At 48.0% G+C, this 27,846-nt stretch overlaps 1 protein-coding gene across 7 annotated transcripts in view; it reads left to right on the top strand.

Moving 5' to 3' along the window:
* SHOC1 (shortage in chiasmata 1) overlaps positions 1-27,846 on the top strand; it is a 642,525-nt gene that overhangs the window by 223,502 nt on the left and 391,177 nt on the right. For 6 of the 7 annotated variants that reach the window (XM_063914688.1, XM_063914693.1, XM_063914689.1 and 3 more), the window contains exons 10-11: positions 2,570-2,699; positions 16,758-16,837. The exons of the other annotated variant lie outside the window; for it this stretch is intronic. In XM_063914688.1, the coding sequence (XP_063770758.1) occupies positions 2,570-2,699; positions 16,758-16,837 (210 nt within the window). The remainder of the gene's footprint in view (positions 1-2,569; positions 2,700-16,757; positions 16,838-27,846) is intronic. 7 annotated transcript variants of the gene reach the window in all.

The raw sequence follows: 27,846 nt of genomic DNA, 5'->3' as shown, positions 1-27,846 counted from the left end.
AACTATTGCTCGCTGGATCTGTAACACGATTCAGCAGGCTCATTCTGCGGCTGGATTGCCGTCTCCAAAATCAGTAAAAGCCCATTCTACAAGGAAGGTGGGCTCTTCTTGGGCGGCTGCCCGAGGGGTCTCGGCATTACAGCTTTGCCGAGCAGCTACTTGGTCGGGTTCAAACACTTTTGCAAAGTTTTACAAGTTTGATACCCTGGCTGAGGAGGACCTTGTGTTTGCTCATTCGGTGCTGCAGAGTCATCCGCACTCTCCCGCCCGTTTGGGAGCTTTGGTATAATCCCCATGGTCCTTACGGAGTCCCCAGCATCCACTTCGGACTACGAGAAATAGATTTACCGGTAAGTAATATCTTATTATTGAAATGTTTGATACAGCCTATAATATAGACCATCTATAGTTTTAAATATTAATACTGTATTCTATACAGTATCCAGTGTATAAAAATACCAATGTCGTTACTAGGTTCTTCTACTGCTCTCACAGACTCTTGCACTTGTTCCAATGTTCCGCAGAGTGGGAGATTGTGGACTGCATTTGGAAACTCCCCTCTAGAAATCCTGCGTTTACTACTGATACCAGTAATACCCCTTTTCCACTAGCTTTTAAAACACGGGTAAATGCGCAGGGGCGCGCATTTACCCGTGTTTTTTCCTAGTGGAAAAGGGTCCCCCTGCAAATTCCCGGATCAAGTGATCCGGGAATTCTACATGTGTTCAACCCGGTAAGCTGTGTAGTGTGTCTATGTGCGGGCGGCGCTGGGAGATCACATGATCTCCCAGCGCCGCCCCTGCCGCATCACTAGCAGCATCACCAACCCAGCAATATGCTGGGTTGGTGAGCGCTGTGGGAAAGGGGGCTGTAGCACGGGTCGCAGCCGTGTCAGGCGACACGGCTGCTACCCGTGCTACAGATGGAAAAAGGGTATAAACTAGATTGTAAGCTGGATGGGTCAGGGAAACAATTTCTGAGCTATGTTCTGTACAGCACTTACTAACAATGAGGCTGATGCAGAATGAGTACTATGCCAGTTTGTGTAGCATAAATTAAAATAAATAAACATGACAATAAACCCAGCCGTCCATATATGTATCTATGAAGATTGGTGTAATCCTGGCACTTATAAATGCTTGTGCTTGTAGAAGTGGGACAAGAGTCGGAAAGGGGCATTCTAACATATGCCTAGTACGCTAAAGGCATATCTGTACAAAAACATGCAAGCTGGCACAGACACATAGGTCTCTGAAAGATATACTAGTTGTGGGTAGTCCAGGGCCAGTATAGATACAGGATAATGCTTACAACACGGATAGGTGCTTTCTTCATCACTCATGCATTCATAGTTCATTGGTGCGTGCTTTAAGGACCCCATACACTACAGCGACATGTCGGAGGCTAAAGTCGGATGCGATTTCCCTTGAACCGCCCGGAAGCTTCCCGGGTGGCAGGATCGCATACGATACATCATATGCGGTCCTTTTGCATACGATGTATCGTATGCGATCCCAGCCATGCCTGCGGGATCTGACATATCACGAGTGCAGCACTAACGACCTAGGGGCTCCGATCTAATGCTCACGGGAACATCTGATTTATCGGCCTGAAAGGTCAAAATTGGATGAAATCGGGCATTATCGTTCTAGTGTATGGGGCCCTTAAGAATAAAAAGAAAATTGTACAAAATATGGAGATCTGTAGATAATGTATTAGAGATGTTTTTGAAATAGACATTTTATGTGGCAGTTGCAGCCAACTCTGCATCACTGTCAGGGCCGGTTCAAGGGCGCTCCGCGCCCCGGGCAGGAAAGGGGGTGTGGCCTAATACAGGGGGCGTGGTCAGTTACGCCCCCTGTACATTGCTAGCGCCGCTTGAATGCTGAGCGGTGCGCGATGACGTCATCGCGCACCGCACAGCAAAAGGTCCTCTCCACGAAGGGAAACTAGACGCTATGCGTCTAGTTCCCTTCGTGGAGAGGACCTTTGCTGTGCGGTGCGCGATGACGTCATCGCGCACCGCTCAGCAAAGTTACTCTCCACGAAGGGAAACTAGACGCATAGCGTCTAGTTCCCTTCACAGGAGGCGGACGGGGACGGCAGCGGATGCGGACGGGGGACACAGCGGGCAGCAGTGGCGGATCTTGCCACGGTGCGGCGCCCTCCGGATGGTGCCAGCGCCCTCCGGAAGGCGGCGCCCCGGGCAAAAGTCCTGCTTGCCCGTGGCAAGATCCGCTACTGATCACTGTGTACATTATAAATAAACCATTAGTAATAATTCAGTGACATGATATTGGGGAAAAACGTACAGTATTTATTCTTTCTTTCAACATTAATGTTGAGCTTTTATTGTAGTTTGCTCAGAATCAATACGTATATTCATTAGATAAGGTAGAAAAAGAAAGCAATCTGTGCGCTACATTGTGTCACAGCTTATTTTAATTATACGAAGGAACACTACAGGTTGCAACAGATCTTTTAACATTTTACCATGTTATTAATTAAACCTCTCATTATTAAACTTTTAGTTAATCTCTTAGACACTTATTAGATATTTTTTTTAAAGTCTGTTTCAGGTCATACCATGAGGCTGAGTTAGAGGTTTCCTTAACCCCACCTTGTTTAGTATCTAAAGATACAGCAAATAAAATATGTGTAAATCTTGCTGAAGAAGAACTGTCACCTACCTCTCCTATGTAAGTTCCATATACTGAACTGGTGTGTGTTGTACGCTCCAGTTATTAAGGGTTACTATTCAAATGTAATCTTGGGTATCTTGAGTGGCGCAACTGTAATAAGCGAATTCCAAATATAAATGTGAATATTTATATTTCATACAGGATCACATGTTACTTTATTAAACTGGCGACAAATGCAGTAATGTCACTGTCAATTTGGGCCAGGTGAACAGCCCCAAACATACCTAGAATAATAAGAATGAATATTGACATATTAACAGGCATTTTTATATATGCATCAGAAGAGGGGTATGCGTTTAAAATACCACCCGTTGGGATCCCGGTGGTCGCAATACTGAAGCCGAAATCCCAACAGGGGTACAATGCCGCCGCCGGAATACCGTTGAGGTAGGTGATTCTCCCTCGGTGGGTGTCCACGACACCCATAGAGGGAGAATAGAACCTGTGGTGAGCGAAGCGAGCAACCGTGCCCGCAGCGTGGTGCGCGCAGCAAGCCTGCAAAGGGCCTTGATGCGTACACCGGGATCCCATGCCGATCCTAGAAGAGGACTATATTGTCTGTTTCTGCAGAGGGGTACACTGGTATTCCACAGGGAATAACATCGGGGTGTAGAGTTGGATCTTGATCTGAGGCACCAACAGGCTAAAGCTTTGACTGTTCCCAGGATGCCTTGCACCTCCTCCTCTATAACCCCGCCTCCAGGCACTGGAGCTCAGTTTGTAAGTTGGTGCCTGCAGTGCAGGCAGCTAACGGAGGGCTGCGCTAGGCAGCCCTGAAAAGAGCTTTTCTGACAAGAAAGAAGACTTCAAAGGCCGCAGCACAAGCACTAGTTGCTATATGTCATGCTGACATATCGTGCTGCGGCTCCCTCACCTCCCCCAGCGGCGCTGTATACTCCCGCACCCTTGTTGCCGGATACTGCGGAGGCGCTCTGGTTCCTTCAGGCACACATACCGCCGCTGCTCTCCTGGATCTCGTGGCCGCATCATCGGGAGGAGGTAAGAGGGTCCCCCAGGTGGACCCGCCAAAATTGCAATCCAGCGCAGTCTCCGGAGACGGACCGCGCCACTGGCGTGGACACTGTGGCCGTGCAGGGACCCCACTATATCCACCAGGGAAAGGGGCACAGGTTGGATTTACTAAAATCCGTTTAGTATAGGCCCCGCAGTACCCGGTGGTGAAGTCCAGCTAAGGGGATAAGGCTCTGACCTGTCGCCCCTCCCCCAGCCCCAGTCGCCATCTACAGCAGATGTTCCCGCTCTGCAGTTGAATCTCTCTCTCCCTCACTCCCTGTCAGCGTTTGGTAGCCATTACACAGCTGCGCTGATTCTGGGACTGCTGGGCGCTGTCTCCTCTGTAAAGCCGCCTGCCTCATCAGCGCTGTGCTTTTACAGGACATTAAAGTATTCTACATGTCGTTTAGACAGTGTTAGTTAAGAAAAAGTGCATAACTATTTGAATATTTAGTACAAGTATTCTGTGATATACATCCAGTGTTTACTGTGCATTGTTATATATGTATACATAACATAGCTCTATGTAGTATTACCAGTGAAGTTTTATTGTTGTATGTAATAATTTCTGCATTGTACATGTGACTGTGTGTGGCAATAGCTGCTATGTGTTTTCCATTCAGTGTATTTCACACATGTTGCTATCCCTATATTCTATACCCTGAGGGGGGCTAAGTGTGTCAGGGTCATATATACACTGCTCAAAAACATAAAGGGAACACTTAAACAACACAATGTAACTCCAAGTCAATCACACTTCTGTGAAATCAAACTGTCCACTTAGGAAGCAACACCGATTGACAATCAATTTCACATGCTGTTGTGCAAATGGAATAGACAACAGGTGGAAATTATAGGCAATTAGCAAGACACCCCCAATAAAGGAGTTGTTCTGCAGGTGGTGACCACAGACCACTTCTCAGCTCCTATGCTTTCTGGCTGATGTTTTGGTCACTTTTGAAAGCTGGCGGTGCTTTCACTCTAGTGGTAGCATGAGACGGAGTCTACAACCCACACAAGTGGCTCAGGTAGTGCAGCTCATCCAGGATGGCACATCAATGCGAGCTGTGGCAAGAAGGTTTGCTGTGTCTGTCAGCGTAGTGTCCAGAGCATGGAGGCGCTACCAGGAGACAGGCCAGTACATCAGGAGACGTGGAGGAGGCCGTAGGAGGGCAACAACCCAGCAGCAGGACCGCTACCTCCGCCTTTGTGCAAGGAGGAACAGGAGGAACACTGCCAGAGCCCTGCAAAATGACCTCCAGCAAGCCACAAATGTGCATGTGTCTACTCAAACGATCAGAAACAGACTCCATGAGGGTGGTATGAGGGCCCGAGTCCACAGGTGGGGGTTGTGCTTACAGCCCAACACCGTGCAGGATGTTTGGCATTTGCCGGAGAACACCAAGATTGGCAAATTCGCCACTGGCGCCCTGTGCTTTTCACAGATGAAAGCAGGTTCTCACTGAGCACATGTGACAGACGTGACAGAGTCTGGAGACACCAAGGAGAACGTTCTGCTGCCTGCAACATCCTCCAGCATGACCGGTTTGGCAGTGGGTCAGTAATGGTGTGGGGTGGCATTTCTTTGGGGGGCTGCACAGCCCTCCATGTGCTCGCCAGAGGTAGCCTGACTGCCATTAGGTACCGAGAGGAGATCCTCAGACCCCTTGTGAGACCATATGCTGGTGCGGTTGGCCCTGGGTTCCTCCTAATGCAAGACAAAGCTAGACCTCATGTGGCTGGAGTGTGTCAGCAGTTCCTGCAAGACGAAGGACTATGCTATGGACTGGCCTGCCCGTTCCCCAGACCTGAATCCAATTGAGCACATCTGGGACATCATGTCTCGCTCCATCCACCAACGCCACGTTGCACCACAGACTGTCCAGGAGTTGGCGGATGCTTTAGTCCAGGTCTGGGAGGAGATCCCTCAGGAGACCATCCGCCACCTCATCAGGAGCATGCCCAGGCGTTGTAAGGAGGTCATACAGGCACGTGGAGGCCACACACACTCCTGAGCCTCATTTTAACTTGTTTTAAGGACATTACATCAAAGTTGGATCATCCTGTAGTGTTTTTCCACTTTAATTTTGTGTGTGACTCCAAATCCAGACCTCCATGGGTTAATAAATTTGATTTCCATTGATCATTTTTGTGTGATTTTGTTGTCAGCACATTCAACTATGTAAAGAACAAAGTATTTAATAAGAATATTTAATTCATTCAGATCTAGGATGTGTTATTTTAGTGTTTTTGAGCAGTGTATATAGGTGGTCATTCCGAGTTGTTCGCTCGTTGACGATTTTCGCTATGCTAAGATTTGTTGCTAAATGCGCATGTGCATGGTACGCAGCTCGCATGCGCTTAGTTATTTAACTAAAAACTTAGATCAGTCCTTGATTAAACAAACACCTAACCCTTGCCCTCCTAGAACCAAGGGTCATCTAAGCGGGCAATTTCTTCCTTACAATCCACTCATGGTTCGGATTCTTCATCTGATCAAGATGGGGAATATACTGATCCATCAGACACTGATGCAGCTGCTTCTGATGAGGAATTAGTGTGGACAGCGCTCCTGATTTTCTACAGGGAGTTACACCCTTGTAGGTAGTTTGTGATGAGGAATCTATAACACAGGTTTATGTACCTAACCTAGTGGAGACTATCACACTGATTCTTCAGGTTGATGACCCTCCAGATACAGTACGTCTAAGAAACCTGATAAGTTCAAACGTCAGAAGGTTACTAAAGTTTTACCACATTCTGAACATTTAGTTGACATACGTCAGGAATCCTGGGAGTCTCCAGGAAAGAAATTCTCCCTGTCTAAAGATGCTAGCTCAGTATCCCCTCTCTGCAGAGTTTTGTAAAAATTGGAAAACACCGCCGCCGGTGGACTCACGTGTTGCACGTCTAGTGGTGTCTTCTACTCTGCCTGTCACCACCGTCACCTCTCTGAAGGAACCGACGGATAAGCGTGTTGAGGGTTGCTTGAAGTCTATTTACACTCTCGCGGGTGCTGTGCATAGACAGCTTTTTGGGCTGCAAAAGCTATTGAAGCCTGGGTTCAAGAAGTTGAAGCGGAGCTACCTTCTAATTTTTCTGATAATGTCAGACAGTGTCTTTCCTATATTACCACAGCCTCTCATTACATTCAGGAGGCGGCCTCTGATGCCGGTGTGCTGGCAGCCAAAGCGTCTACTACGTCTATTCTGGCTTGCCGGATTCTGTGGTCCTGGCCTGTGGATCTGGACTCTACAAAGACCTTGGAGGTGATCCCTTTTAAGGGAAACATTGTTTTTGGTGAAGATGTGAACAAGATTATTGCTGATTTAGCGTCTGCTAAAACTGCATGTCTGCCGAGTACCAGCTCCGAAGGCTAAGAGTACCACCTTTCGTCCCTGTCAACCTCCAAGTCAGGCGTACCCAAAATAGGCTTGCACTTCCAAAACCTCTAAGCCCAAACCTAAACGTTCCTGGGCTGCCCGTCAACCTGCTTCCAAACCAGACAAGCCTGCTGCATGACGGGGCGGGCCTCCCCCTGGGGGACCCCAGGGTGGGAGCCCGACTTCTGCGGTTCGCCCAGGTATGGTTACAGACCACTTCAGATGCCTGGGTGAGGGAAGTCGTCACTCATGGATACGCCATCTCTGTCAAGAAACGTCCCCCTCGCCAGTTTGCTCGACAAACATCCGTTCGGATCCGTTGCAAGCAAAAACTCTACATTTGGTGGTACAATCCCTTCTGAACACAGGAGTGATAGTGCCGGTGCCTCTGGCTCAGAGAGGCAGAGGGTACTATTCAACGTTGTTCCTAGTTCCGAAACCGAATGGTTCCTCCCGGCCCATTCTCAACCTCAAGTCTTTGAACAAATTTGTGAAGGTATCCAACTTCCGTATGGAAACTCTTCGCTCCATTGTTCTGGCCTTGGAGCCCAAGGACTATATGGTATCCCTGGACATACAGGATGCTTACCTACATATACCTATTGCCATGTCGCATCAGCATTATCTGCGGTTTGCTATTGGCAACCTACACTATCAATTCCAGGCCTTTCATTTTGGACTGACCACAGTTCCGCGAACCTTCACCAAGGTCATGGCGGTCATGATGGCCCTTCTTCGCCGTCAGGGTATCAGGATCCTGCCGTATCTGGACGACTTGTTGATCCTGGTAAACTCCCCAGAGGTTCTCCTCTGTCATCTAGAACTGACTGTTCTTTTCCTGCAAGCCTACAGGTGGCTCATCAACTGGAAGAAATCCTCACTGGTTCCTGCTCAGAGCATGGCGCACCTGGGGGCATTATTGGACACACACAACCAGCGGTTGTTCTTGTTTCCAGAGAAGGTCCTGAAACTTCAGGACAAGATAAGATGCTTCCTATCTCGCCCACGTGTGTTGATACACTCAGCGATGCAAGTACTAGGCCTCATGGTGTCGGCTTTCAACATGGTAGAGTACGCTCAATTTCATTCTCACTCTCTGAAGAGGTTAATCCTTTCCAAGTGGGATGGCCTGCCTCACCGGATCAGGTCTCACATGATTTCCTTGACTCCGGAAGTTTGTCTGTCTCTGAGCTGGTGGCTTCAGGACCAACGATTGAGCAGGGGTCGTCCCTTCTGGATCTCCAACTGGGTCCTCCTAACGACGGATGCCAGTATGCGGGGTTGGGGCGTGGTGTTAGAGCAACACTATCTTCAGGGTTGGTGGACCAGAGAGGAATCTCTCCTCCTGATACATATTCTGGAGTTGCGGGCAGTGCTTTGACACTAGCCCTGCCTCTGGTACAGAACACTCCTGTTCAAGTACAGTCGGATAATTCCACCACGGTGGCATACATAAATCGTCAAGGCGGCACTCCAAGCCGCATGGCAATGTTGGAAGTGTCAAAGTGTCAAGAGTCTTCGATGGGCGGAATGCCATCTGCCAGTCATATCGGCAGTGTTCATTCCGGGGGTCCTCAACTGGAAAGCGGACTTCCTCAGTCATCAGGACATATGCGCCGGAGAGTGGAGCCATCCAGAAGTACTTCAACTGCTAGTGGACAAGTGGGGCCTACCAGATGTAGACCTGATGGCGTCTCGACACAATCACAAGGTTCCAGTCTTCGGAGCAAGAACAAGGGATCCTCAAGCAGTGTTCGTGGATGCACTGGCAATTCCATGGAACTTTCAGCTGCCGTATGTGTTCCCTCTGGTGTCACTCCTGCCCAGAGTAGTTAGGAAGTTCAAGCAAGAAGGAGGAATCCTACTTTAGATAGCTCCAGCGTGGCCCAGACGGCATTGGTTCTCAGACCAACAGGGTCTCCTGCTGGAGCGTCCTCTTCTGCTTCCACAACGACCAGACCTCCTCATTCAGGGCCCTTGTGTCTACCAGAATCTGGCCCGGCTGACTTTGACGGTATGGCTCTTGAAGCTTCCGTACTGAGGACCAAAGGATTTTCTGAGGCGGTCATTCAAACTATGTTGAAGGCCCGTAAGCCGGCTTCTGCTCGGATTTACCATAGGGTCTGGAATTCTTACTTTTGCTTGGTGCGCATCTAACAATCATGTCGTTTACAAGTTTAGTACGGCCTAATTTTTGGTCTCCCTACAACAGGGCCTGGATTTAGGCCTTCGGCTGGCCTCTCTCAAGGTTCATATTTCTGCCTTGTTGGTATGGTTTCAGAGAAAAATTGCGACTCTGCCTGATGTTTATACATTCACTCAGGGTGTTTTACGAATTCAACCTCTCTATGTCCCACCTGTGGCTCCTTGGGATTTGTTGGTGGTTCTGGAGGCCTTGCAAGAGTCTTCGTTTGAACCTCTTGAATCTGCGGACCTTAAGTTGCTTTCTCTTAAGGTCTTGTTTCTGCTGGCTATTGCCTCTGCTAGACGGGTATCAGATTTGGGTGCCTTGTCTTGTAGGTCCCTTTATCTGATTTTTTTACCGTGACCGGGCGGTTCTTAGACCGCGCCCTGGTTATCTACCTAAGGTGGTGTCTTCTTTCCGCCTTAACCAGGAGATTGTGGTTCCGGCCTTTGTCTCTCCTGAATTGTCTTCCAAAGAGAGGTCTTTGGATGTGGTACGGGATGTGATTCTCTCTTTGTACTGTTTGGTTTTGACAAACGTGGCTGGCCTGCTAACAAGCAGACCTTGGCCGGATGGATTAGAATGGTGATTGCACATGCTTATGTACAGGCTGGTCTTCCAGCTCCATCAAAGCCCATTCTACTCCGTCTGTTGGACCTTCTTGGGCGGCCGGCCGTGATGCGGCCCTTGAACAATTGTAAAAGGTGGCTATGTTGTCCTCAGTGAACAAGTTCATAAGGTTCTATGCCTTTGATACTTCCGACCTCCCAGGATGCTTCCTTTGGACGCCGGGTTCTTGTGCCCGCTACAGTGCATCCCCTCCAATGAGGAACTGCTTTAGGACATACCCAATGTTATTCCCTGTGGAACCCCAGTGCACCCCGGTGCAGAAAAGGAGATTTATGGTAAGGACTTACCTTTGTTAAATCTCTTTCTGCGTGGTACACTGGGTTCCACAGGGCATCCACTCTGACGCACTTAGCTTCTTTGGGTTTGTATGGCATTAGCCGCTGATACCTTCTCCTGCCGTGAGAATGTGGTGTATGTGGCTACTAACGGTTGTCATCTCTTTTACCTGCTACTGCATTGGACTGGTTAACAAAACTAAGCTCCTGTGCACGGAGGCGGGGTTATAGAGGAGGCGGCGCTGAGCATCTTGGGAACAGTCAATGCGTTTAGCCTGTTGGTGCCTCGGATCAAGATCCTACTCTACACCCCGATGTTATTCCCTGTGGTACCCAGTATACCTCGCAAGAAAGAGATTTAACAAAGGTAAGTTCTTACCATAAATCTCCTTTTCTCTGTCATCCATCTGGGGGATGCCGCGCACTTACTGATGGGATTTCCCAAAGCAAGCTAATCAGAGGAGGGAGACACAGACGGCATAGCAGTCTGTAAAATCTGATGCCCAACAGAGGCAGTCTCCAAACCAAAGGTATGAAACCGATAAAACTTTGTGAAGGTATGCACGTATGACCAGGTAGCTGCTCTACACAACTGCTCTACAGATACACCCCCGTGAACAGCCCAAGAGGCTCCAACCGCTCTAGTCGAATGAGCCCTTATTGGGTCAGGAACAGTAACATTACAAGATACATAGGCCTGTCGAATAGCCGAAGTCACCCAACGAGCCACCGTGTTTTTAGAGGCCAGCCAACCCCGCTTGGGTGCGTCAATTAAACAACAACGTATCCATACGACGAATAGATTCGGTACGAGACAAATAAATGCGTAAAGCCCTAACCACGTCCAATAAGAACAAATGGTTATTCTCTCCAGAGGAAGATGGAGTAAACGCCGGAAGTACAATGTCCTGATTTAGGTGGAAGGCCAGCACCACCTTTGGAAGAAAGGAAGGTTTCGTACACACAACCAAACGATCATCATGAAAAACCAACAAAGGCAAGAAAGGGCCGCCAACTCCGAAACATGTCTGGCCGAAGCAATAGCCAAAAGGAAAACAACCTTGAGTGTGAGGAACCTTAATTCCACAGATTCCAATGGTTCAAACTGAGACTTCTGAAGAGCCGCAAGAACTAAATTTAAGTCCCATGGTGGAACCGGGAGAACAAATGGCGTTTGGATTCTAAGTACTCCCTGAATAAACATCTGGACCTCTGGAATGAGAGCCAATCTTTTCTGAAAAAGCACCGATAAAGTGGAAACCTGCCCTTTAAGGGAGGAAAGCCGTAGGCCTTTGGTGAGACCATCCCGAAGGAAAGACAACAGACGAGGCAGTCGAAATAGCTCTGGTGTCAATCCGCATTTCTCACACCAAGCAATTTAAATAACCCACACCCGGTGATAAATTCCAGAAGTCACTGGTTTCCTAGCTTGGAGCATTGTGTTTACGACTGGATGAGATAAACCTTTCACTCTTAAAATGCTGGATTCAAGAACCATGCCATCAAAGCCAGTCGATTTAAATCCGGGTGGCGACACGGTCCTTGAAGAAGAAGATATGGTCATAGAGGTAGGCGGAAAGGTTCCCCGACTATCATGTCGCGCAGAAGTGTATACCACTGGTGACGCGGCCAATCCAGAACCACAAGAATGACTGGCAGGCCTCCTCGGCAGATTCGTTGAAGTAGAAGAGGATCGGTGGAAACTAATATCCTAGGTGAAACTGCCATGGAGCTGTCAAGGCATCGATGAGTGTTGCCTGAGGATCCTGTGTATGCGACCCGTATTAAGGGATCTTTTTGTTGAGACGAGACACCATCAGATCTCTGTCGAGCATGCCCCACAGAGACACTAGAGAAAGAAACACCTCCTGGTGAAGCTCCCACTCTCCCGAGTGAACTGTGTGACTGCTTAAGAAATCTGCTTCCCAATTTTCGACTCCCGGAATGTGAATTGCTTTGGTGGCCAGAACCCAATGCTCCGCCCACCTGAGAATATGAGAGACTTCTTTCATGGTGTGTCAGCTTCGAGTTCTGCCTTGTCTGTTTATGTAAGCCACCACCGTGGCATTGTCGGAATGAATGCGCACTGGATGACCCTGGACCATGGTCTGTATTTGAATGAGAGCATACCAGATCGCACTCAATTCCATAATGTTTATCTGTACCTTCGACTCCTGACTGCTCCAGAGTCCCTGAAAGTGATAGGTTTGAAACACCGCTCCCCAACCCGTGAGACTGGCATCCGTGGTGAGTAACATCCAAGACCAAATTGTGAACGGAGCTCCCCTGGTCAGATTGTGGCTGTGGAGCCACCAGTGGAGGGATTGACGAGTCTGTACCGACAACCGGAACAATTGTGAATCCAGGTGAGGTTCCATCCGAGTCCAACAGCTGAGAAGTTGAGCTTGAAGGGGTCGGGCATGAAATCTGGCATATGGCTCGAAGGTTGCTACCATCTTCCCTAACACCTGCATGCATCTGAGAACCAAGACTATCAGTAATGGTAACAGTGCTCGGATTCTGGACCGTAGGTCCCGAATCTTTTCCTGAGGAAGAAACACTTTCTGGCTCCTGGTGTTGAATAAAAGTCCTAGAAACACTATCTTCTGGGAAGGAAGTAGTGACGATTTTTGAAAATGCATTATCCACCCGAAAAACTGCAGGGTCTCTATTATGAGCTGTACGTGCTTGTGAATATCCGTCTTTGATTTAAGAGATCGTCCAAGTAGGAAGTAATGTTGACTCCCTGACACCTTAGTACCGCCACTACATGACCCATGATTTTTGTAAACACCCGAGGGGCCGTGGAGAGTCCGAATGGCAGAGCCTGAAACTGAAAGTGCCAAGGGCCGACTGCAAATCTCAGAAGATATTGGTGACCTGTTCAAATGGGAACATGTAGGTATGCATCTTTTATGTCTATGGAGGCCAAATATTTCTCCGGTTCCATGGACGCGATAATTGAACAAATGGATTCCATTTTGAATTTCTGGACAGAGAGATACTGATTTAAAGATATCAGATTTAAAATGGGTCGAAACAAACCGTCCGGTTTGTTTACGAGAAAAAGACTTGAGTAAAAGCCTTGACATTTTTGTTGGTTGGGAACTGGAAGAATTACTCCGTTGTGCAAGAGCGTGGCCATCGCTTGAAGGAGAGCTTGCCATCTGGAGGGATCGCTTGGGAGAGTAGTGACAAAAAAAAAATCGGTGTGGGACTGGTTCCTCGAGGTCTAAGATATATCCTCGGGAGATGACCCCCATCACCCACCGATCTGGTTTCGACAGGAGCCACACTTCCTTGAACTGTAGTAACCAAGCCCCGACCACCAGTGATCCCTCCGGAGACCTCGAAACATCATGCGGCAGGCTTTTCGGTAGACTTGACAGCTGGTCTACGAGTTGCCTGTGTTCCTCTACCTCTGAATGCTCCTCTTCGTGGAAGGAAGGACTGGAAACTTCCTCTGCCCTAAGTACGAAAGGACCGAAACTTCGTGGGTTTCGGTTTTTGAGGAGCAACAGGAAGAAAGGGACTCTTGCCTCCAGTAGTATTGGAAATATCCTTTGTTAGTTCCGAGCCAAAAAGAAACTCCCCTTCAAACCGCACGTCTGTTAAAGTGCCCTGTTTTGAATCGGAGTCAGCGTTCCACACCCGAAGCCAGAGCAATCTTCTTGCTTTTACAGCTAAGGCAGATACACGTGATTGTAGTGCAGCAGAATCCAACAAGGCTTCACCTACATAAGTCAGAGCTTCAGAAATTTGTTCTGCCAATTGAATAGATAGTCAGACTGCATTCCAGCCACCACTTGTGCTAACCAGTCATCCACGGCCTTAAGAACCCAAGCGCAAGCGAGGATTGGACATAGAGAAATACCTGATAGGGTAAACATAGACTTGAGAATTGCCTCTATTTTCCTATCTGTAGAATACTTCAAGGTAACTGATTGCACTGAGGGAATAACTGTAGCCTTCGCCAAGTATGTAATAGGAGCATCTACCTTTGGTGCTGTTTCCCAAAATTTTGTGTCCTCCTCTGTAAATGGATACAGAAATCTCAATTTCTTAGGGGCCTGAAAACGGGAATCTGGTTTAAGCCAGGGTTCTTTCAAAATATCGGCAAAATGTGAATAGGAAGGGAAGACAGCCACTTGTCTTTTCTGCCTTTTGAAAAAGGCTGTTGAAGTCTCCGCCACTACCGTGTCCTGGAGATTAAGAGTCTGACAAATAGCTTTTATCAGTAATCTGACACCTGAGCTCGTAGATAGCTCCTCCTCATCCCAAGCCAAAGCATCCTCCCACTCCAGGTCTACTTCACCTTCCTCTAAGGGAGATACAACAGATTCTAACTACTCCCTTGGGAAATTAGAGCTGGTAACGGCTGTGGACGTTTAGTGGCAGTAGAAGTAACCGAAGATGTCACTATTTTGTTCAAGGACTGGGCTAAATCAGAAAGACACTTGCCCATATTTTTCGCCCACAGTGGCTCCTCGGGAGTCTGACTGGAATCAGCACTCGATTTGGACTGACGCAAATCTGATATGGCATCAGTCATGTTTTTGGCCCACAGAGGCATAGACTGATCTGCATAACCTCCCGGCTGGTCCGCTACTGGCATTCCAGAGCACGTAGCACAGAGAGTACCTGCGTCCGTGCTACCTTTTGAAAGCTTGATCCCACATTGTGAACAGCAAAATAAACAACCGAGCCTGCCTTCCCTTTTGAAGATTTGTCAGGCGTATTGGCCATAGTATATATTTTTTTTTTTACTATTGGTCCAATAATTCAGTAATAAGTAATAAAAAACCTACACAACAGGGAATTAGAATGAATGTAAAACTCCCATATAATAATGTGTCTAAAACACTAAATACCCCTCCTGTGTGAATAACAGGGTGAGATAGGTACTATTAGTGAACCCCACAGTAAGTAAGGGAGGTTTCTCTAAAGTGCTGTTCTGCAAATAAATAAAGGCAGCCCAAAATAAATACAGTGATACTAATAATACTTGCTGTAGCCTGGTCCCCATCTGTAATAAACAGAGTGAGAAGCACTGCATGTGTGGGAGTGTGTATCAGCTGCGCAGCATCCCTCGTGCTGAAGCACCTCCAGTGTGTAGAAGATGGCGCCCAGAGCTTCAGACCTCACCAGAGATAGAGGGCAGTTGTGTTCCGCGGCCGCTGTAAAAAAAAAATGCCCTTCAGGAAAAGGACCGCACCATCACAACTAGCAGCCCGTGGCTCCCCTTCAGTAAAAGGACCACGATCGTCACTGACAGTCTGGCGGCCAGCAGGAAGCCTTCACTCCCGCACCGCCTGAACACAAGTCCGCTGCCCTGTTAAAAATCAGTGGTAAAAATTAATGTACACAGCGCCGCAGCTCACCCCAAGGGGGAAGGGAGGGGAGATACAACACTGAAAAGCCACACAACAAAAAGGAACAACCCAATGCTGCCAAGGCAGAAAGTGGCTGTCCTACCTGAGCCGGGCCTCCTCGGATTCTGTCCGGATAGAAAGCCCCAGTGACTGGAGTATGGTGACCATCCAGAGGCATATTAAAGTGGGAATTTGCATCCTACTCTAGGTAACCCCACTCTAGTTGTACCTGCCACCTGTGTACAGGGACTAAGTACCTCATAAAACTAAATAAAACAACAAAAACCTAACTAAAAGCTATAGGTAAAGAAACTGTGTCTGTACTCCACAGGCACAAAACTAAAACTGAGGTACTTGTTGGTCAGGCTGGAGACGGGAGGGGTTAGAGGGGGGAGGAGTTAGTTTTCTATAGGTTCTGTGCCAAACTCCTTGCCCACACACTCTAACCCATTAGTACTGTAAGTGTGCAGCGTCCCCTAGATGGATGACAGAGAAAAAAAAATATTGTTGAAAAAGAAAAAGCCACACATAAAATCTTGCCTATAACCTGTTAGTAAGCAATATACTACACAAATCCCCACATACCAAGTGGTGGAAAATTGCATGATCTATTTTAAACCAAGATTTTACTCTTTGGCACACAAGCCAAATACTGTGTATTATACTTAGAACACTATTCCTACCATGAGACATGGTGGCATGATCATAATGCTTCTATTCTGCAGTGACTAGAGAAATTATCTAAATAGAGTGAAGAGCAAATACAGTATAGACATATGGCGTAGAATACATGCTGCAGTGCGAGAGAGAACTAGGATTGCGGAAAGATTTATATTTCAGCAAGAGAAGAACCCAAGGCACTCAGCAGAAGCCACATTGTTGTGGCTGACATACAAGTATCCATGAGCAAATCAACAGCTGAATACTTGTGTGATGAATTTTGTTTATATTTGTGATACAGAAAAAACATTCCAGTGTATATTTTGTTGGCCATTTTAAATGATGATGTTGAGTCATTGTTAAAAAATGGCAAATAAAACTATATTGATTCCATGATGTAAGGAACTAAAATGTGAAACTAAAAGGTTAAAAAATGGTATACAGGTATGTGTGGAAACTTTTTATAGCCACTCTACGTTCTGTAAGTCAAGTCCATAAGCAACTTTTTTTCTAGCTATTGATATTTTGTTTCCAAGCTTTTACATTACAGATGTAGCCGAAGACATCATAGAATGTCTGGAATACAATGCTGACATCAAACACCTCTTGCTTAAAGGTAACATCCCTACATTTTGGGAAAGCCAAACTTCATACACAAATAGGGGTACAGTATGTTTTATTTATACTGGAGGCCAGATGTAATAGGAAGCGATTTTGTGGAACATGCGATTTTTACCGCAAAATCGCACGTTTTCCACAAATCGCAAATGTAATAGGGTGCGGGAATGGGCAAAAGTTTTCAGCCTCTATCAAAAATCACAAGGGAAAAAATGCATACAGATGTTTTGCCATTGAATACAATCAAAAACGCAAATGTAATAGGGTGTGATTTTGCCACTTGAACACAAAATATTACCAAAAATCGCCAGAATAATAGACCAGGTTCAGACTGGTGATTTAGCCAGAAGCATGCATAGATCAGTGAGATCCGTGCATTCTTCTGACCGTAAAAATAAAGAAATAGTAAAAAATTATTTAAAAAAAAAAGACGTGCAGGTCCCCCCCAAAAGCATAACCAGCCCCGGGCTCTTTGAGCCGGTCCTAGTTGCAGAAATACAGAGGGAAAAATGATTAGGGGTACCCTGTATTTAAACAGCCAGCACCGGGCTCTCGGACCGCTCCTGGTTCCAAAAATACGGGGGACAAAAGAAGTAGGGGTCCCTGTATTTTTAAAACCAGCACCGGGTTCCACTAGCCAGGGAGGTAAAGCCACAGCCGGGGGAACACTTTTATATAGATCCCTGCGGCAGCAGCATCACACACCCCAACTACAAACCCTTGGCCGGGGTTCCGTGGGGGAGTGGAGTCCCCCCATCCAGGCACCCAAGGGCCAGGGATGAAGCCCGAGGCTCTCGCCGCTATCCATGGGCTGTGAATGGTGGGATGATAGCCATAAATGTGTAATAAAAATAATTAAATAAGTATTGTTTTTTTCTGTGGAACTACAGGTCCCAGCAAGCCTCCCCCACATGCTGGTACTTGGAGAACCACAAGTACCAGCATGTGGAGCATTAAAGGGCCTGCTGGTACCTGTAGTTCCACAACAAAAGAAATATTCAAATAAAGACACACACCCCGTGAAAGTAGAACTTTATAAAAACACGCTTACACACTCACACATAATTACCTACATCCCACACCGCCATTCACGTCCACAATCCGGTGTAGATTGGTCCTCTTCGGTCCATGTAGGCATCCAGGGGTTAAAAAAATAATAAAACAAAAAAACCTGGTCCACGCAACTAGAGGGGATCCATGTTTACACATGGGCCCTCATTCCGAGTTTATCGCTCGCTAGCTGCTTTTAGCAGCAGTGCAAACGCTAAGCCGCCGCCCTCTGGGATTGTATCTTAGCTTAGCAGAAGTACGAACGAAAGGTTAGCAGAATAGTGCTGAAATTTTTTCAAGCAGTTTCTGAGCAGCTTCAAACCTACTCCTTCCTTGCGATCACTTCAGTCTGTTTAGTTCCTGCTTTGACGTCAGAAACACGTCCTGCGTTCAGCCAGCCACTCCCCCGTTTCCGCAGGCACGCCTGCGTTTTTACCTGACACGCCTGCGTTTTTACCTGACACGCCTGCGTTTTTTAGCACACTCCCGGAAAAAGTTACCACCCAGAAACACCCACTTCCTGTCAATCACTCTACGATCAGCAGAGCGACTGAAAAGCGTCGCTCGGTCTTGTGTGAAACTGCATAGTTTTGTGTGAAAGTACGTCGCGCGTGCGTACTGCGGCCCGTACGCATGCGCAGAAATGCAGATTTTTAGCCTGATCGCTGCGCTGCGAACAACGGCAGCTAGCGATCAACTCGGAATGAGGGCCATGAATCCCATTTCAGCGAATGGCGGGCCCCCTCGTGACTTCTGTCAGGTGGGGACCCGCCAGCCAATCAGGGAGTGCCACTTCATAGTGCTCTCCTGACTGGCTGTGCGCTCCTGACCTGTCAATCAGGCAGAATGTATAGGCTATAATGGAGGATCGCAATCCTCCGTTATACTCAATGGTGGGAACTTTGTGTTCTGCAGTAGACCGCAAGGTTAATTTAGGTCACCCACAAGAGTTTTTTCTCGCAGCCTCTGGAGATTAGTGCATGAGGTTGCCAAAGCTAACTGGATAGGGCAACTAGATCAATTAGCTAGGGGGTAAACCCCTCTTTCTCTTACGTCCTAGAGGATGCTGGGGTCCACATTAGTACCATGGGGTATAGACTGGTCCCTTGGGAGCCATGGGCACTTTAAGAGTTTAATAGTGTGGGCTGGCTCTTCCCTCTATGCCCCTCAGTTTAGAAAATGTGCCCGGTGGAGCCGGTCACAGCTAGGAGAGCTCCTAGGAGTTTTTCTAGTTTTATTATTTTTTAAAAGTGTTAGGTACAGGGAGGTTGCTGGCAACAACCTCCCTGCTTCGTGGGACTTAGGGGGGAATAGGATCCAACCCTAGAAGTTAATGGCTCCTATCTCCGCTGACAGGACACTGAGCTCCTGAGGGTGATGATCGCAAGCCCACGAGGCGACCGCTCACTCCCGCAGCACGGCCGCCACCCCCTAACAGAGCCAGAAGATGGAGTGGTGAGTATGACGCCGGTGCCCCAGTAAGCGGGTCACCGACAGGAAATGGCGGCACAAGGGTAGGAGCGCAACTCTGACAGGCTGCGCTCCGGAGGGCTCAGAGGTACTTGTAGTGCGGCGCTGTGAGGGGCGCCCTGGGCCAGCGCAATACCCTACACTAGTCAAGTATTGCTTACAAGGTCTAACCCACTGTTTGCTGCAGATTTACCTCAGGCCAGTATAATCTCTAAGTCGTACTTGCCGACATTGTGGCTTCTCTCTGCGGGAGAGAGCATCCAGGTCGGATCAGCAGGGGGACAGGGGAGGGCTGTGACGTGAGGAGGGGGTGGACTGGAGGCAGGATGGGGGCGGGGCAGGGGTGGGGTTACAGTGGCACCTCCTTTAAGCCACGCCCCGCTCTGTAATGCCGCGATCACCGGCATTACACTGCAGGGGGCGGGGCTATGATGACGCAATTCAGCAAGAATCGCGTCATTGACTGGCCGGACCGCCCACTTTACACACTAAGTGGGCGGACGGGCAGGGGGGACCCCTAAAATCGGGAGACTTGCCTGCTCTAGTGGCCAGGAGGGTCACCCGATTTTCGGGAGCCTCCCAGCCATTCTGGGGGAGTAAGCAAGTATGCTGTAAGTGCGGGAAGACACGCCATTACAGGGGGCGGAGCTTCTTCCTCAGAGCAGATGCAGCACTCACCAGCGCCATATTCTCACTGCAGATCACACTGAAGAGACGCTGACAGGGAGCGCTGCCCTCCACATAACTCCAGCATACCTCTGCGGTACCGGGGGGATGGGGGAGGGGGAGTGAGATATTAACTGTTTAATCTATTAAGGTTTTTCAGGAAGCGCCGGCTGTTTACTATATCAACTGCCTACTGGGGCGCTGTGTGGCTGGCTCCTTATACTCTGTGTTCTCTGGGGGAAACTGTGTCTGCATTTTCGTGTGTGTGTGTGTGTGTGTGTGTGTGTGTGTGTGTGTGTGTGTGTGTGTGTTTATATAGCTCACATAAGCATGTCTAAGAACTCTGTATCCTGTGCTGCAGAGTGTGTATCTTCTCCAGAAGAGTCTATTCCTTGTACTCAGGACTGTAATATACTGTCTCAGCCTTCTGAATCTGAACCCTCATGGGTGGATTCTATTAGGGGAATGATATCCCTGATTTCATCTCGGATAGCTCAAAATGAGACTAAAACACAGGTTTTGAAAAAGTCTGTTGATGTTTTGCTGTATTCAGCTCCTACTACCTCTTCAAAGACCCCTATTAATTACCCTAAGAAGCGTGCTCTTGCCCAGGTAATGCAAGTTGACCCGGATACCGACTCTGATACAGGGGACGGTGATGGGGATATGCAGGGGGGAGATGCATCCCTTGCTAAAGGGGTGCAACTTATGATTGAGGCTATTAGGGACATTTTACACATTACTGATAAGGTACCTGAGCCTACAGAGGAGACTTACTTTACTGATACTAAGAAATCCTCTTTCTCTTAAGTCCTAGAGGATGCTGGGGTCCATATTAGTACCATGCGCTATAGACTGGTCCACCAGGAGCCATTGGCACTTTAAGAGTTTAATAGTGTGGGCTGGCTCCTCCCTCTATGCCCCTCCTACCAGACTCAGTTTAGAAAATGTGCCCGGAGGAGCCGGTCACAGCTAGGGGAGCTCTGCAGAGTTCTCTTAAAAAATAGTTTTTTATTTCTTTTCAGGTTTTGTTATTTTACAGGGAGGCTGCTGGGGACAGCCTCCATGCAGCGAGGGACTGGGGGGGAGGGAGCAATGTCCACCCTGCGGGGTCTTGAGCCACTGCTCCCGCTGACTGGACGTGAGCTCCAGAGGGGTCTGATCGCGCCCCACCACAGGGGAACGCTCGCCCCGGCAGCCAGCCGCCACCCCCTCAGGTGCTGAAGAAGTGGCGAGTGAGTCACTGTCCCCCCTTACAAGCGGAGGGACAGTGTGAAGAGGGCGGCTAGAGGGTAGGAGCGCGATCTTAACCGCGCTCCTGGAAGGCTCAGCGGTACTGAGGTGCAGCGCTGGGGGGGGGTGCCCTGGGCCAGCTCCAGACCCTACACTGGTCACATCAAGCCTGTCGGGGTCTGCGGATCCAGGCCAGCACAACTCCTCCGGCCAGTATAATCATTCAGAGAGCGGGAAGACCGCTGACCCAGCAGTGTTCAGCAACATTTTTCCTGCCTGCACTCACTGTTAAGTGGATCCAGGTCCCTCCAGAGCAATCTCCAGCTATCTGTATGGTACCAGGGGGTTGTAGAAGGGGGGGGGGGGGGGAGGCTGTATTATAGGCTGTGTCCCCTATTAAGGGGCACAGCCAGCACGGGTTTAGGGTCTCCCTATACTCAAATAGCGCTGTGTGTGGGTTGGCTCCATCTCCTGTGTCTCTCTGCCACTCTTGGGGGGGAACTCTGTCTACATAATACCCTGTGTGTTTGTGGGGTGTTTGAGGGTGTGTGACAACATGTCTAGGGACACTGTTTCATATGCTGCAGAGGATTTGTCTTCCCAGGAAAACTCCATACCATGTAATCAGGATTGCCCTGTTTTAGCTCAGATCCCAGCTAGAGAGCCAGAATGGTTAATCTCTCTAAGGGGGACTATTTCTCAGATTTCTGATATTGTGGCTAGGACTGAGCATGCCACTCAGGTCCTCCAGTCCTCTATGGTTGTATGGTCTGATACTGCCACCTCGGGGTCCCCTGCGGTACATTCTCACAAACGTGCACTTGCAATTATGCAGGATGGCACGGACACCGACTCTGACACTGCAGACAGTGACAGGGATGTATTGAGGGGGACAGCATCCCTTGCTAAGGGGATGCAGTTGATGATTGAGGCTGTTAGGGATGTTTTACACATTTCGGACACAGCTCCGGAACAGGTGGAGGAGGCCTTCTTTACAGATAACAGGAAGCCCCCCCTCACTTTCCCAGCATCCAAAGAATTAAATGCTTTCTTTGAAAAGGCATGGGAAACTCCGGAAAAGAAATTCCAGATTCCCAAGAGGGTCTTGGTGGCTTTTCCCGGGGTCTACCGCGTTAAAGGACCCGGCAGATTGCAAGGTCGATGCTACGCTGAAATCCATTTACACAGCTTCAGGGGCTATATTGCAGCCTACTATAGCCTGTGCTTGGATTGCTAAAGCTATTGCCAGGTGGTCAATCACTCTACAGGAGGAGTAGTCTATGCTGGACAAAGGTGACGTTGATTTATTTTTACGTAATATTCAGGATTCTGCAGGGTTCCTGGTGGATTCCATGAAAGACCTAGGTTCCATGGCTGCGGGGATCTTCTCCATGTTTGTCTCGGCTCGCAGGGGTCTCTGGCTGCGCAACTGGTCTGTGGACGCGGAATCCAGGAAGTGTGTGGAGGGCCTACCATACAAAGGTCAGGCTCTCTTTGGGGACGCGCTGGATGCATGGATTGCCACGGCTACCGCGGGTAAGTCTCTTTTTCTCCCCTCAGCTACACCGGCTACGAAGAAGCCTTTTTCATCTTCCACGTCACAGTCCTTTCGGCCGGCAAGGCCTAGAAAGAATAAGCCTTCGAACACCTTCTTCAGAGGTGGTCGTGCCAAGGGAAAGAAACCTGCTCCCGCAGGTTCCCAGAAGCCCGCTTCTGATACCCCTAAGTCCTCTGCAGAACGGTGGACAGCTAGGCCTGGAGGAAGGTCAGGTGGGGGCAAGACTCCGGCAGTTCAGCCACGTCTGGGTGTCGTCGTGTCTGGACCTCTAGGTTTTGGATATAGTGTCCAGACGGTACAGACTGGAGTTTCAAGATCCCCTGCCTCACTGTTTCTTCAAGTCAGGCTTGCCAGCCCCGCTGGCGGACAGGACAATTCTTATGGAGGCCATCAGGAAATTGGTGGTGTCAGAGGTCCATTGTTCCAGTCCCACCTCATCAGTGGAACAAGGGTTATTATTCAAACCTTTTTGTGGTACCAAAACCGTATGGTTCGGTACGGCCTATTCTAAACTTAAAGTCTTTGAACCCTTACCTCAGGCAGCTCAAATTCAAGATGGAATTTCTGAGAGCTGTCATCTCAGGACTGACTGAGGGCGAGTTCCTGGTGTCTCTGGTGTACCTCCACATTCCCATTTGGGTGCCGCATCAAGCATATCTCAGAGTTGAACTGATGGACGATCACTATCAGTGCCGTTTGGTCTCTCTACGGCACCGAGGATCTTCACCAAGGTAATGGCGGAGATGATGGTTCTCCTCCACAAACAGGGGGTGAACATAATTCCATATCTGGACGATCTCCTTATCAAGGCGTCGTCCAGGGAGAGGTAGTTGCGGTCCATCGCGCTCACGACACAGCTGCTCAGGAAGCACGGTTGGATCCTGAACCTTTCAAAGTGTCATCTGGAGCCGACAAGGCGGCTGTCTTTCCTGGGAATGATCTTCGACACGGAAGTGCAGAGGGTTTTTCTCCAGGTGGAAAAAGCGTTGGTGATTCAAACAATGGCCCGGGATGTCCTAAGACCTACCCGGGTATCGGTTCATCAATGCATACGCCTTCTGGGGAAGATGGTTGCCGCCTACGAGACTCTGTGTCAGGGCCGGGTGTTTTTGTGAATCCGTTAACCCTGGACCAACCAAAGGTGTAGGTGCTGGGGTATGATGAAAGCAGGGAGGACGAAGAAAGTTCAGTTTCATATATTTATTGTAAGCAACAATTCCAGTAAGGAGTTAAATGACAAATTATAAATCACCATACATAAACTGACGTATTGCATAAAGTGGTAGAAATGATAAGCAGGAACAATCTTAAAGATACATTGAGGAAATGTTCATAGAACTGAGTTTTAAGCAGGCTTGTGAATGAATGATGAATTGTCCAAAAGAAACAAGATTTGATGCTGAACTGTAAAGTGTGTTAACTGAATAATGCAGACATAAATAAGTAACTGTAGAAACTTGTAATGAAGTTTAGAGATTTAACTGAAAGGCTGTGAAGAATTGACCTTGATTGTAGCAACACAGAAAATATAATACTGAAATGGGTTACTTGCGAGTTCTGAAGATCACTGTGAAACTGCAGCAGACGACAATGGTGATGAATGGGTTAAGTTTAGAGCAGAGCAAACGAACAGCTGATGTTAGTAGAATCCTCCAAAGTCTGTGTGGTTGAAGCAGGCAGACAGGGTAACCTCTTGCAAGACTCTGGGAATCCACTTGTTTGCCACTGGGAGAGTGATTGACTGACAGCACAGCAGGGAGCTGGAGGATCTTTAGCAGTGAAGGCTGCAGACGGACCCCTGGGAGCGGAGGCGATATCTGGACCACGGGAATCACACAGGAATGCATGGAGAGAGCACAGAGCTAGGGCATAGCGTAGAAACAACAAAGCACTGACCCAGAGTAGCATAATCCCAGCCTACTTAAAGGCAGCACAAGCACGAGATTGGCTTACACTTACCCACAGGTGTTTTCACAAGTGCTCTGTATTGCTTATTTGGTCTCCAACATGGCCGCCTCCTATACTGCAGACACACAGCGGTGCCTTTGGCCATTTGGTCCCCGCACTCCCAGCTCCTGCATCACCTGTGCCACTGATAATGCCGCGTCCCCACACGGCCGCACAGCACCGCGAGCAACCGCACCGGCAACGGATGAACCCCAGAACCCGCAGAGGTGAGAGATCGGTTCGTGACAGGACCCCCTCCTTTAAGGGTGGTCTCCGGACACCTTTGAGCTTTATCAGGATTCTTGGAATAGAATTTCTGTACCAATCTTGGAGCATGAACATCTTCGGCAAAAACCCAGGACCTCTCCTCTGGACCATAACCCTTCCAGTCGACCAAAAACTGCAGACGTCCATATCGGCGACGTAAGTCCACAATCTCCTTAACCTCAAATTCCTCATCCTGCAAAGAGTGAACTTTAGGAGGTTTGGACAGGGTAGTACGGAACTTATTGAGAATCAAAGGTTTCAATAACGATGTATGAAAGACGTTAGGAATTCTCAAAGACGGTGGCAACTTGACTTTGTATGACACAGGATTGAGTACCTTTACAATGGGAAATGGGCCAATAAACTTGGGAGCAAATTTCTTAGAAGGAACTTTGAACTTAAGATTGCGAGTAGAAATCCAAACTTGGTCTCCCACCTTGTAGTTTGGTACAGCCTTACGTTTTCTATCTGCGAAAGATTTATAACGAGCAGAAGATTTGACCAACGACTTGCGCACACAACTCCAGATTCTAGATAAACGTTGAAGCTCTTGATCTTCTGCTGGAACCTCTAGGGCTGGCAACGGATGGAACTCTGGCACACGAGGATGAAACCAAAGTTAGTATGAAATGGCGTAGAATCTGAAGACGAATGAAAGAGATTATTATGAGCAAATTCTGCCAATGGAAGGTAGTCAACACAATCATCCTGTGAGGACGATATGTATAGCCGGAGAAAGGTTTCAAGATCTTGATTTACTCTCTCAGTTTGTCCATCTGTCTGAGGATGATATGCCGAAGAAAAATTCAACTTAATGTTTAAAGATGAACAAAGCGACCTCCAAAACTTGGCTACAAACTGTGTTCCCCGATCAGAGATGATCTCTCGAGGAAGGCCATGCAACTTGAAGATCTCAGAAATGAACAATCTGGCTAGTGAAGGGGCTGATGGTAATCCAGTTAAAGGAATGAAATGCGCCATTTTCGAAAATCGATCCACTATCACCCAAATGGTATTCCGCCCTTTTGATGGAGGTAAATCGGTCACGAAATCCATTGAGATATGAGTCCACGGTTGTTTGGATGTAACAAACCTGGCGGAGAACCCCTTGGACTCTTATGTTGGGCACATTTAGGACATGCTGCTATAAATTCTTGAACATCAGCTTTAAGACGTGGCCACCAGTAATACTGTTGAATAAATTTGAGAGTCTTTAGAACCCTAGGATGACCCATGAAGGATGAAGAGTGAGCCCAAGTAAGCAGTCGTTTTCGAAGATTTGTGGCGACAAAGGTTTTGCCAGGCGGAGGAACCAGAGAAGTTCGAGTCATTAAAAAGGATGTAGGACTCACAATGGCTTGATTCGTGGTAGCATCATTTAATTCAGAAGAATTGAAGGACCGAGAAAGGGCATCTGCCTTTTTGTTCTGAGACCCTGGACGATAGGTGAGCTTGAAATTAAATTGTGTGAAGAAAAGCCCCCATCGAGCTTGTCGTGGATTCAAACACTGAGCTGACTGCAGATATAGAAGATTCTTATGATCGGTATATACTGTAATGGGATGTTGTGCTCCCTCTAGAAGGTATCTCCACTCCTCAAATGCCAACTTGATGGCAAGTAATTCCTGCTCCCCTATTGCATAATTACGTTCAGCCGGTAGGAACTTACGGGAGAAATATCCGCAGGGATGGACTTTTTTTATCTTCAAAGACTTGTGACAACACAGCTCCTACTGCTTCCGTAGATGCGTCCACCTCCAGTAGAAAGGGACGGTTCAAATCTGGCTGTCGAAGAATGGGGGCTGACACAAAGGCTTGTTTTAAATCAGAGAGGCTTTGATTGCTTCAGAAGACCAGTTCATAGGATTTGCTCCCTTGCGAGTCAAGGCTGTGATGGGAGTGGCCAACGTAGAGTAATTCTTAATGAATCTCCTATAGAAATTAGCAAAGCCAAGGAATCGCTGAATCCCCTTGAGAGTCGTAGGAGTGGACCAGTCTCGGATAGCTTGTACCTTTACAGGATCCATACATAGCTCTGATCCGGAAATGATGTAACCAAGGAACGGTATGGAGGATACTTCAAAAGTACACTTCTCCAACTTACAATATAGTCGATTTTTCCTCAGACGTGTCAGTACCTCTTTAACTTGGTGACGGTGAGACTTCAGATCCTTGAAGAATATTAAGATATCATCCAAGTACACTACTAGACACTTGTAGAGAAGATCACGAAAAAGTTCATTCACATAGCTTTGGAAAACTGCAGGCGCATTACAAAGACCAAAAGGCATTACAAGGTATTCGTAATGCCCATCCCGGGTAGTAAAGGCAGTCTTCCATTCGTCCCCTGCACGGATGTGGATTAAATTGTAGGCCCCTCGAAGATCTAATTTTGTAAACACAGTAGCTCCCTTTACCCGGTCAAATAATTCTGGAATTAATGGTAATGGGTACTTGTTTTTCACAGTGATCTCATTAAGTCCACGGTAATCTATGCATGGTCGTAACCCACCATCTTTCTTCTTAACGAAAGAAGAATCCGGCTCCTGCAGGTGAAGAAGATGGTCTGATAAAACCTTTGGTTAAATTCTCTTGTATATAATCAGACATAGCTTGAGTCTCTGGGATGGATAGCGGATAAATTCGCCCCCTAGGAGGTGTTTTGCCCGGTACCAAAACGATTGGGCAGTCCCATTCGCGATGAGGGGGTAAGGAGTCTGCTGCTTGTTTACTGAAAACATCCACAAAGGATTGATAGACTGAGGGTAAGTCGGGAAGACTAACTGACCGGAGAGATATAATTGAAGCTAAACAGT

Source organism: Pseudophryne corroboree, chromosome 1 (assembly GCF_028390025.1).
Source record: "Pseudophryne corroboree isolate aPseCor3 chromosome 1, aPseCor3.hap2, whole genome shotgun sequence".
NCBI lineage: Eukaryota > Metazoa > Chordata > Amphibia > Anura > Myobatrachidae > Pseudophryne > Pseudophryne corroboree.
The sequence above is the reverse complement of the archived record's forward strand: the minus strand, read 5'-3'. Positions and strand labels throughout refer to the sequence as shown.